Here is a 12,964-nt window from a genome sequence, read left to right on the forward strand (position 1 = left end):
AGTAGATCAAGTTAGACGATAATCTATCTGGAAAAAGATAATCTAATTTCGTTAGTTTAATATCCCACGGGGTCTCCATACAAACCTATTTCTATACATCAATAGGAAATACCCAACGGTGTGCCAGACTACCGTAACATTTGGCGTTTATCATGTTCCCAGTATTTGTACCTTATTCATATACTAGGTTCAAATAAACATTTAAGATTTTTTAATTGCTAGTCTGAAAAAGAACAAAGGTTACAGACATATTGCTTACCTTCCGTTCATCTGTTCCTCAAGACGTCTTCCTCTCCTTTTAGATGGTAAGTCCCTCTTCGGAGCAGTGAAAGCTTTCAGAAAAGAAAAGAGCTGTTTAAATACGTGCAATTCTCTATTTTACAAAAAATGAAGAAAGAGGGTCAAATACCACAAAATATAAAAAAAAGCCCTTGATGTTCAGTATTTAGCAAGTAGTATCAGTAGTCATGACAGTAGTCAAGCATGGTTCTGAACCACAGGCACTTCGGAAGACGGGGAAGATTTATCAGATATTTTCAAAAGACATTAGCTATAAGTTTTGGGAAACCGTTTGATTGGCAGTAAATGAGACAGCAAGCTTTACGAAAAACGTGGTTCTTTCCCACTTTCTATGACAATACCAAGAGAAACGATTACATAGCTGGGACACACTTTGCGGATGCAAGATGACGGATTGCCAAAGGTAGTCCTTTTAGGCCATCCATCTGGGGCTAAATTAAAAGGACGTCATACCCAAATAACATAAGAAGAGTCGAAATAAGGATTTAAAGGAAATTGCAACTTCTTAGGAGAGGATGAGCCTTGGGTAGAAGAGGAGCCTGCACAGCTGCATTAGCGTCAGACGCCAGGGTGCTGCAGTAAGTTGGTAGTAGCAGCAGTCTTATGTAAGGATTTAACACAGGTGTTGGTGAGAACAAGAGTCTCCTTTGGAATCTTGGACAATACCCTCTCCTTTCCCCCTCAAAATTTATTGAATAGGGTTCTAACTTTACACAATGCTAAACTTATTAATAGTATTCAGTTAAAGTTAGGTTATTTCAGAAATTAATGAACTAACTACGAGTATACATTCACACACCATTTACGAATAAGTACAACTCAGAGTTATTATGTACATAAAAAAAACTAAGTTACCATGCTGCTTAGCCCTCATCCAATTCCACCCATTCAGATTAACCCCATATAGCTTTAATAAAATTACTCTTTAATATTACAACTTAAGTACTCTCGCAACAAAAATTTAAATCTATGTTCAAAAGGGCACGATAATATCCATGTATTTCTGAATTCTTCAGTAACGAAAGCAAAAAAAAAAAGAAAAAAAAAGCTTACTCTTTTATTTTGTGTATTTTTATATTTACTCCACAAAATCTCAACATTATGAGCTTGTAAACACTCTCAATATTCCTTGATAAATAATCAATGTGAGTTGAAGCAAAAAAAAAAAAAACAATAGATATTTCATTTCAAAACTTCAAACCTGACTGAAGTCTCCGCACATTAAGACATTCAGGACCTGCTCCGGACAAAGCCTGACATTCCACAACAAATTTCTGCTTGCACTGAGGCATTAGAAAAAGCAGGTTTCTAATTGTGGCTTCGTAGCTACTTTTGCTAGCTTTAACAACATACAATATTTTTATATAAGACGATAAATTTCGCACTTCTTTAAGAAAAGTAGAAAAAAAAAATACATTAGAGTAGCATAAGATAAAAATTGGAATAACTAAAACTGGACATGTGAGAGTTAAAACAGAACCATTTCTTTTAGAAGAAGCATAGATATGCCGAAAAAAGACCCCATTGCCTAAATATTTGGAATAAAGAAAAGCTTGAGCGTATCACAGTTTTATCGTGAAGACAAAACTCGACTTCAATAACGTAGGTATCTCCTTTCAGATTCAACACAATAGCCTGACTAGGTTAAAGTTAATAGGATACGTCTCCTCCGCATTAGTTTTTTTTCCCCTGGCCAACCCCTTTGGCCGAAATGGTCACACAAAATTAAAAAGGTGCTCATTGACCAAGGATCAGACCTTCTAGTACCCTTTTTCAGTGCAAAAAGCCGTTCGAGAGTGGTCAACTACTCAACAATACCCATTTATACCCCAGGACGACCCCCGTGACCCCCCTCCCCCCACTGGCTTCGACTCCGTGTGTAGTCCTAAGCTAAAAATAAAACTTTATTGATTTTTGTGGATTGTTATTATTTTTTGTACTCATTTCTTATCAACAGTTCATTCAAAATTCAAGATAGAGCCAATAAAAAAAAAAAAAAAAAAAAACGCGAACTTTTTTATACAGCCTAGGGCTATGACTAACCCCATTAGGAGGGGGGACAGATACGCAAACACTATGGGAGAGATAATTGCATTTGGAGATGGTATTAAAGACCGCAAGTCTTGTACTTCGACCGAAAAAGTAATTTACCTAGTCTGACTACTAAAGACCATCAGTTTCTCCCCTGCTTAAAATTTTGCCGACAGTTTGAATATCCTAAATAAAATGTAAGCAAAATGAATTAATTGTTCGAGTTTTGAGAATTTGGGTTGCAAGAACAGGTTCGAAAAGTAACGTCCAGAGGATTAAATCACTTAGACTAGGAACAAATAAAGGGGAAGAGGTGTTGTTAGGTAACGAGAAAATCAATCAAGTGGATAGCTTCACTTACTGCGTAGCATTATTAAAGATTGTGGATGCAGGTAAGATGTAAAAGTAGAATAGGCAAAGGCACAGTGGGGTTTTTTACAGTTGAAAAAAAAAACTTGGAAGAATAGGAAGATAAGTCTGCGAGCTATGAGTAGAATACTGGAAGCCATGGTAACCGAAGAGGTCAAGTATGGCTCTGAAACGTGGGCAATTCGAAAGGCTAAGGAACTCTTTGGAAAGAGCTTAGTAAAAGATTTTAGGCAATTATCTCAGAAGTATGAAAATCTCTGATGTAGCTTGTAGACGTGGCAGCGACGATTTGAAAAACAAACAAACAAAAAACAAGCTTACGAATCAACTTTTCGACCAGTTCTTCCACATCAGGCAACTTTTCTGAGCTTGATCTCACTTGGTTGATTTTATTGGCTACTTCTTCATGGAAACTAGCATCTGCCAACATAGCTCCGACGACATCCTACAAATTCAGATAGAAAATTTAATAGTCATCCACCTTTTGAAATAGCTTCCAGTAATATTTGTTGGAAAATTTTAGATGACAGACAAAAAATTCTAGTGGTTTGATTAATTTTAAGAAAAATATCAACATATGTTGTAAGAACTTGACAGCAGCATTCAGCAATGTTTCAATTTAATTTTATTTGATGAAAATCATCGTAACCGGTAAAAAAAAAATAATAAGGGACAAGTGTAATTCTTTTGTTTAGAACAGAGATAATTGATTTTTTTTTTTCTTTTCAGTGGAGCAATAAAAAAACGATGCTATTATTTTACTATGGTAATACTCAAAATCAACGGACGTTCGGGCCAAATCGATGTACACACTTAATGGAAGTCCTCACACATTTCCCAATAACGAACTGCGTATATTGCCGCTGAGAGTCATCTTATGCTGCATATGCTGCAAAGAGCATAAAAGTAGGCTATCAAGTGTCCCTTAGTAGGTCTTTATCCCTGATAAAAAAAGAGCACGATTAAGCGAATCGTTATCCCCAGAGAAGCGGATTTTTTATTAAGTCACCTATATACAACATGTTAATTTTTTAAATAACACTTTCTATGCACTTTTAGGTGAAAAAGAAAGCTCTCAAGGCTTCATTTTTAGTAGAGTCCTACTCATGTTTGCTTAGCTAGACATCAATGTATAAATATAATCATTATTGACCAACTATAACTTGTTTTCTCTTTCTTGAGGAGCCTCGATTGGTCGAAAGTGATGGTGTCTAGCCATTGATGTGTAGCTAAGTACACATGAAAACGGGGCTTCAATGTTTTTTCACAGTGATGAATTGTTATTATTTTTTATTTGTACCAAATGGAAGAGGTGAACAAATTATAGTAGAAAGTAATTGTAAGGATTTGACCAAAAGCAAATTTTATAGGGAAAAAAGAGAGAGAGAAAAAAAAACAAGACACACACACACACATAGTACAATTTCGAAAAGATCCAGCTCGATTATCTCCACACGGGTATATCACCATTATATTTATACAGTGCATACTGAAATTTTATATGATGAGTAAATAGCAAAAATTCTGACAGGTCACTCATCATACCCAGACTATATCTTCTTGAGCTTAGAATTCCTTTGAAATGCATTGTTCCATTAGCTTTTCTATCACATGTATCATTATTTTTAGTACGAAACTGTAACACAGCAAAAGGTTCACGAAAAGACTTTTAATATTCTCAAAAACATCATGGTAAATTAGAATAGAGAACAGAGAAATCAAGTAAAGATAAATATCGGCCGAAATATTAGGTAAAGAATCAATAAAGTTTAATGAAATGATCACACTTCAGCGCGGTTTTACCTTAATGAATTTTGATATGCCCAAGCAGTATATTTTATTTTACCTCTAACTTTAGACAATACCACAGACTAGTTCATAGCTGTAATTTAGGTTGGATAGGATAGTGAACCTCCAATATTCCATCATTTTGGCACAGTTGTATTAACGCCAATCGATACTTTAAAAATCATTTTGCGAGTCTAAGCGTCGGCTGATCGTCTCGAAGACAAAGGGCCCATTAGTAAACATTACCAGCACCACAAGGAACTCCCAAAGCTGCCATATCACTATGGTATTTCCATAAAAACTCGTTAAAAATTAATAAGGGATCTTGAACATGTCAACAGTTTCAAGAGCTAAGGCTATTCTAGTTAAAAACAAGAGCTAAGAGCTCATATGGCACTAGTGACGAGGCCGGACGAGCCAAGAGCTCATATGGTTTGAGCTCTAGCAAAATTCTAAGAATCAATAGATTGACTTAAAGGAAAATCGGAGGCTTAATTCCGGTCGGGATTTAAAATAAAAGCTCTGAGTCACAAGGTCCATCTAAATATCAAAATTCATTAAGATCCAATCACCCACTCGTAAGTTATAAATACCTAATTTTTTCTAATTTTTCATCTCGCTTCAGCTCCCCCCCACCACCAGATGGTCTAACAGATGATTGACGTAACAGTAAGGTTACGTCAATCACGTATCTACGACATTTGCTTATTCTACCCACCAAGTTTCATCCCGATTTCTCTACTCAAAGCATTTTCCAAGATGTCCGGTTTCCCCCTCCAAACTCCCCCCAATGTCAACAGATCTGGTCGGGATTTGAAATAAGAGCTCTGAGACATGAGTTCCTTCTAAATATCAAATTTCATTAAGATCCGGTCACCCGTTCTTAAGTTAAAAATACCTTAATTTTTCTAATTTTTCCAAATCAACACCCTCCAGTTCCTCCAAAGTGAGCAGATCCATTCCAATTATGTCAATCACGGATCTATAACTTGTTCTTATTTTTCCCATCAAGTTTCATCGCGATCTCTCAACTCTAAGCGTTTTCCAAGATTTCTGTTTCCCCCCCCCTCCAGTCCCCGATGTCCCCGGATCCGATTGGAATTGAAAGTACAGCATCTGAGACATAAGATCCTTCTATATATCAAGTTTCATTAAGATCCGATCACCCATTCGTAAGATAAAGATACCTCAATTTTCACGTTTTCCAAGAATTACGGTTTCCCCCTCCAACTCCCCCCAATTTCACCGGATCTGGTCGGGATGTAAAATAAGAGCTCTAAAGCACAAGATCCTTCTAAATATCAAATTTCATTAAGATTTGATCACCCGTTCGTAAGTTACAAATACCTCATTTTTCTAATTTTTCCGAATTACTCCCTCCCTCCCCCCCAACTCCACCAAAGAGAGCGGATCCAGTCCGGTTACATCAGTCACGTATCTTGGACATGTTTTTATTCTTCCCACCAAGTTTCATCCTAATCTCCCCGCTTTAAGTGTTTTCCAAGATCCCCCCCAATGACGCTGGATCCGGTCGGGATTTAAAATAAGAGATCTGAGTTTCGAGGTTCTTCTAAATATGAAATTTCATTAAGATCCGATCACTCCTTCGTAAGTTAAAAATACCTCATTTTTCCTAATTTTTCAGAATCAACCCTCCCCCCTCTAACTCCCCAAATAGGGCGGATCCGTTCCGATTATGTCAATCACGTATCTAGGACTTCTGTTTTTTTCCACGAAGTTTCATCCCGATCCCTCCACTCTAAGCGTTTTCCAAGATTTTAGTTCCCCCCCCCCACTCCCCCCTTAAAGACTCTGGATCCCGTCGGGATTTAAAGTAAGAGATCTGAGTTACGATATCCTTCCAAATACCAAATTTCATTAAGATCCGATCACCCGTTCGTAAGTTAAAAATACCTCAGTTTTTCTATTTTTTCCGATTTAACCGCCCCCCACTCTCCCCCCCCCCCAGATGGTTGAATGAAGAAACGACAGTTTTTAATTTAATATGGTCTGGTTCCTGATACGCCTGCCAAATTTCATCGTCCTAACTTACCTGGAAGTGCCTAAAGTAGCAAAACCGGGACCGACAGAGCGACAGAATTTGCGATCGCTATATGTCACTTGGTAGATACCAAGTGCCATAAAAATTAACAATTTAGGTTTAGAATCAACTAAGGGTGAGTTTGGTACACAAAATTATTTCCTGAATAATCTTGACCTTAAACTGGATATTAGAAAATTTACAGACAAAAAGAGTTTTAATACAGAGGATAATGAAGAAGCTAAGAAAAGACAGTATTTCGAAGATGGTGAGATTCAGCATGTAGTGTTGCTTACAAGTGCTAATTTCGACACTCAACGGTTAGAGGAAGCAAACTTCAAATTCAAAGAGGATGCACCTTTAGGCATTATAGATATTTTTGATTTGTCGTCAGGAGGACCCAAGAAACATAACTATAAAGACTATAAACAACTTAATGTGATAAGTGATAAACTAAAACGAGTCAATTGCAAACGATTTCTGAATTTGAAAGTAAAAAAAACACCCAAGTTCAACAGTATCCGAACAAGAAAACGAAATGAATGACTTTTTCAATCGGTTACTTTTTGTAATTAATCAACCTAAAGCAGATTCTTTAGAGTTGGAACTTTGTGGTCTAAATGAGCAAGAAATATTCAAAGGTACTCCTTTCAATGAAATACTTGGTACTTCATTTAAACATTATCGATAAAATCTAGAAAAAGGCCAATTTAAAAAAGGGGGTCGTCCTTCTGGTTGGATTGATGGGGGAAATGCCGCAAGTCACTTCAAAGAATTGGAATACAAAATCCGCACGTCCGTAATAGTAGCTAGCATGACTATAATGCATGACAAACAAACCCTTTTGTATAGTTCATTTGAAAACTTACATGTATTAACTGGACTAGATCGATTTTTAGATGATGTTAATGGATCTGTATTGCATCTACAAACTTTAGAACAAAATTTCGCATCTACAAACTTTATTCAGTAGCATAAAACTTTTGCAGTACTTTGACACCAGAAGCGACTATAGTTTAGATAAAAGTAATAGAATTTCCGTAGCCCTGGAAGAAGTTTTACAAAGTGAACATAAAAAAGCTGTAGTAAACACATTCAAGGGTTCAGCCACAAGCTGATTGATAATAGAATGTGATAATCGGTCTTATAGTCAAGAAAGTCTACTGGATCTATATAATTCCTTACCGTTGCCACAAAGTGGTTTGAACTCGAATCCTTGTTTTACGCAGGAGAGTCTCCACCGTACTTTGCACTGAACTATGACAACGTGTAAATGTTAATGTAACATACAGTTTATGATGTCCAAGACATATTAAAATGTGAATTTTATAGTTATAGTAAAGAACGTGATTCAGGAACAGTAAATATTTTTGCCGTTCACCTTTACTTATAGATCCTTAAAGAAAATAATGCACTTTAGGTGTGCCCAAGGCATTTGCCCCTTCCCCCTAAATTTTAAAAAGTCTTTTCAAAAGTTTTTAAGTATGACGTGATTTCTGCCAATGGAATTTTGTAGAGCAGTAATGAACTACGTGAATAATTTTGTCACAAAATATAAAGTTTGGGCTTTGTAAAAATATCCAAGTGATAATTAAATCATTGCAAGTAAATTCCCCCAAAGAAGAGAATAGGGTGTTTCCCTTAGATTCTAGTCAATATGATCGATCATAAAACGGGAATATATATAGGGCGAAAAGAAATCGCATAAAAAAACAATAAGAAAGAATTGACAAGTGATAAGAAAATAGAAAGTTAGAAAGTATTTGAGTTACTGATATAAGCACTGATTAATTGCACATAAATAATAACATGATACATTAATAAAGTGTCAGCAAGCAAAGCTATTAATGGATGTCAGTGCTATTATCATAGGCAGCGTAAGTAAAGAGCAATATGGGCGCCATGTATTATTTGTTTTTTATTATTATTATTCTTTGTTTTTTTTTAGACCAAGGCATTTCGGTATAGAAGGAGTTGTCATAGAAACTTTAAAAAGAGCTAATTCGATTGAAAATTGTGAGGGCTAGTACTTTTTCAATAGTATAGAGTGATTTTAAGGCAAATAGCCTCCACCCCACGTCAATCATTTCCCGAAGCACATCCAATCAACATTCTGAGATGACCATTTTGTTTAGTGATGTTGAAAGGTCCAAAATTATGTCTTTGATGATAACAACTGGATGAGAAACTGGATGATGCCTGATTCTCTAAAATTTGTCTCATACTATCCCAAATAAGAACAAGAGCTGAGCTCATATGACACTTGTGACGAGGCCGTAAGAGCCAAGAGCTCATATGGTATGAACTCTAGAAAAATTCTAAGAATCAACAGATTGATTTTAAAGGGAAATACGAGGCTTAATGCAGGTCGGCATTTAAAACAAGAGATCTGAGTCACGAGGTCCTTCTAAACATCAAAATTCATTAAGATCCGATCACCCACTCGCAAGTTATAAATATCTCATTTTTTCTAATTTTTCCTCTCCCTTCAGCCCCCAAGATGATCGAATCGGGGAAAACGACTTTATCAAGTCAATTTGTGCAGCTCCCTGACACGCCTACAAATTTTCATTGTCCTACACAACCATAAGTACCAATCTCGCCAAAGCACTGAACCCCATCCCTAACTCCCCCAAAGAGAGCAGATCCAGTACGGTTACGTCAATCACGTATCTACGACATCTGCTTATTCTACCCACCAAGTTTCATCCTAATTTCTCCACTCTAAACGTTTTCCAAGATTTCCGGTTTCTCCTCCAACTCCCCCCAATGTCAACAGATCTGGTCGGGATTTGAAATAAGAGCTCTGAGACATGAGTTTCTTCTAAATATCAATTTTCATTAAGATCCGGTCACCCGTTCTTAAGTTAAAAATACCTCAATTTTTCTATTTTTTTCAAATTAACACACCCCCCCAGCTCCTCCAAAGAGAACGGATCCGTTCCAATTATGTCAATCACGTATCTATAACTTGTACTTATTTTCCCCATCAAGTTTCATCACGATCTCACCACTCTAAGCGTTTTCCAAGATTTCCGGTTCCCATAATTTCTGCTTCCCCCTCCAACCCTCCATGTCCTCGGATCCGATTCGAATTGAAAATGGAGCAACTGAGACATAAGATCCTTCACCCATTCGCAAGATCCGATCACCCATTCGTAAGATAAAGATACCTCAATTTTCACGTTTTCCAAGAATTCCGGTTCCCCCTTCCAACTTCCCCAATGTCACCGGGTCTGGTCGGGATTTAAAATGAGAGCTCTAAAGCACAAGATCTTTCTAAATATCAAATTTCACTACGATCTGATCACCCGTTCGTAAGTTACAAATACCTCGTTTCTTCTAATTTTTCCAAATTACTCTCCCCCCCAAACTCCACCAAAGAGAGCATATCCGGTCCGATTATGTCAGTTACGTATCTTGGACTTGTGCTTATTCTTCCCATCAAGTTTCATCCTGATCTCTCCGCTTTAAGTGTTTTCCAAGATCCCCCCCCCCCAATAACGCTGGATCCGATCGGGATTTAAAATAAGAGATCTACGTTACGAGGTCCTTCTAAATATGAAATTTCATTAAGATCCGATCACTCCTTCGTAAGATAAAAATATATCATTTTTTCTAATTTTTTCTGAATTAACCCTTCCCCCCCAACTCCCCCAAACAGAGCAGATTCGTTCCGGTTATTTCAATCACGTATTTAGGACTTCTGCTTATTTTTCCCACCAAGTTTCATCCCGATCCCTCTACTCTAAGCGTTTTCCAAAATTTTAGGTCCCCCCTCCAACTCCCCCCAATGTCACCGGATGTGGTCAGGAGTTAACACAAGAGCTCTGAGACATGATATCCTTCCAAAAATCAAATTTCATTAAGATCTCAAAACCCGTTCGTAAGTTAAAAATATTTAATTTTTTCTATTTTTTTCGAATTAACCACCCCCCCCCAGATAGTCAAATCGGGAAAACGACTGTTTCTAATTTAATCTGGTCCGGTCCCTGATACGCCTGCCAAATTTCATCGTCCTAGCTTACTTGGAAGTGCCTAAAGCAGCAAAACCGGGACCGACAGACCGACAGAATTTGCGACCGCTATATGTCACTTGGTTAATACCAAGTGCCATAAAAAAAGAAAATCATAATCTTGTACTAATTGTTAAGCAAAGTGGAGTCTATCATAAGAGCCTACAACATAAATAACACATTCCCTGTGTTGGGAAGGTTTCCAATGAAAGCGAGTAGCATCACAAGGAACTCCCAAAACAACCAAATTGTCCAAATGATATCTCCTTTGAGCTGATTATTCAGAAAGTAGGATTCAACTTTTAGTTTTCTATCACTTATTAGTATCTCTTGTTCTAATGAGTAAAGAGTTTGTAGAGTCTTGTCATAGCTCTACAAGTTATGACAAGATAATGTCATAGCTTCAAACGTCAAACGTTAAAACAATGTTTTTGAATCAATCCTAAATAGTTTGGCCCCACAAACTAATAAGTTTATAATGGATGAGACAGGGTAATTATTTAAGGTAAAACATCACCTTAAACTTGCTCTCATGTTTAATCTAGGTTACTGATCAAAGTTTCAGTATCCATATTAATAGTTTCACATTGCTGTGTTTTAACCAGTGTGGTCAGTTCTTGGAAAAGTAGGAGGAGTGGTCAAAAATATATTCTTCATAATTTGGGAGGGGTATTTTCTGTTCCTAAATGAAAAATAACAAAAGCCATTTTTGAATAAAAAACCCCAAAAAAGGTATTTTACAAAGTATAGAGGGGAGGAGGCTAAAAATCTTGGGAGGGGAGCAAACACCCCCCTCCCTGGTTTGAAACCCCAGTTTACGTCACCAATTGTAACTAAATCTTTTGATATTATCTAATGTTAACATAGTTTTACAAATAATAGAAAATCTATTGTGAGCAAACATTATCTATAAGATTAACAAAAACTTACAAATATTACAAAAATCTTGATTACTTTTCGTACTACTAAAATGATTAAATTATCATTTAGACGTCTCATTTTGCATAAATTGTATTATACGTATCTTATTCATTATTACACTTTCCAACTCTCAAAAATAAATCAAAATAATCATCTAATTCGTTAAAACACATCAAAACAGTCAAATGAGGCCCCAGCACTGCCCGAGTGCTTTAAACTGCGAACGCCTGTATAATAAACTAGTTTTGTAAAATCACAATTTTCAGCATAGACTCTATTACGGCAAACTTTTACCTAATGACAGACTGTGGCTCACGATTTCAACAAACAAAACACCAATGCTTATCACATCTTAAACTGTAATGTTTCAATCAGGCAGAGAAATTCACAATGAAAACTCTTACCGATAGATCCAAACCCTCACTACTCCGTCTGGCTGCAGGGGAAATTCGATCCCTTGGAGTAAGCTTTTCACCATTCTTTTCATCAATAATAAAGGGCTCGGGACTCCTTGGACCTTCAGAAAAACAAAATAATAATGTAAACATACGTCAGCTTCGTTTTGGAGTCTTTAAAAAAATATATTTACGGATGTGAATCATTTGAACTTTACGTTATGGTTATACTGTAAGGGTTAATCCATTTATGCATTTAAGGGGTGGGAGGGGGCTATCCTCAATCCCATTTCAACCTCACGATCTCTACGACATAGCAGGAATATGATTTACCCATAGGACGCCTGAATGAATGCAAAATTTTAAATAAAAAACAGTGACATTTTGATCCAAGGCGCCCAATATATCCCAGGACTTTTCTTTGTCTCCGATCTCCTTGATACTTACAGGGCTCATAGACTAGACATAGGAGGCATCAATAAAATAAAGGAATATTTAAACTAAATTTTGTTCTGTTAATTCGTGACACCGGGAAATTGGAATAGTTGATGAAACAGTTCGTGGAAACGAACTGTAAGTAAGAAGCGACTCGACCCAATAGTGACCCAAACTATAAAAAAAAGCAGAATTTAGATAACAATTGACACATCAACAGAATTGGCTTCTTATCCTGATTCCGAACAAACAAAACTCATTTAGTTTAATATTAGCCACCAAAGGCTTAGAGCTTATTAAATGCACTAAATTTAGCATATAAGAAAACCCTACTGCATAGGTTTCAAGTTCCCATTTACAAAACATTTGAATTTTCATCCCAGAAGAAAGATCACAGTGCGTAGTTATTTGTTTGTTTTTTTTTCTCTTTTTTCCCATGGGTGATCGTATCATACTAATTTTTCAAGAAGATCATGATAAGGCTCATTCGAATGGAAATTAAAAATTATAGGGCCCTTTTTAAATGACAAAAATAACTGAAGGGCAACTAGCCCCCTTCCCACGCTCCTTTTCACCCGAAGTCACATAAGTAAAATTTTTAGATACCCATCTTGTTCAATATAGTTGAAAAGTCCAATAACTATGCTTCTGCGAATGACAAGACCCTC

At 36.5% G+C, this 12,964-nt stretch overlaps 1 protein-coding gene across 1 annotated transcript in view; it reads right to left on the minus strand.

Annotated features, from left to right (window-relative positions):
- Positions 1-12,964, minus strand: part of LOC136040366 (uncharacterized) — a 50,556-nt gene that overhangs the window by 12,340 nt on the left and 25,252 nt on the right. Inside the window, exons 5-7 of the mRNA XM_065724628.1 lie at positions 11,871-11,983; positions 3,022-3,145; positions 260-332 (exon numbers count right to left, since the gene is read on the minus strand). Of these exons, the coding sequence (XP_065580700.1) occupies positions 260-332; positions 3,022-3,145; positions 11,871-11,983 (310 nt within the window). The remainder of the gene's footprint in view (positions 1-259; positions 333-3,021; positions 3,146-11,870; positions 11,984-12,964) is intronic.

Source organism: Artemia franciscana, chromosome 2, assembly GCF_032884065.1.
Source record: "Artemia franciscana chromosome 2, ASM3288406v1, whole genome shotgun sequence".
NCBI classification, from domain to species: Eukaryota; Metazoa; Arthropoda; class Branchiopoda; order Anostraca; family Artemiidae; genus Artemia; species Artemia franciscana.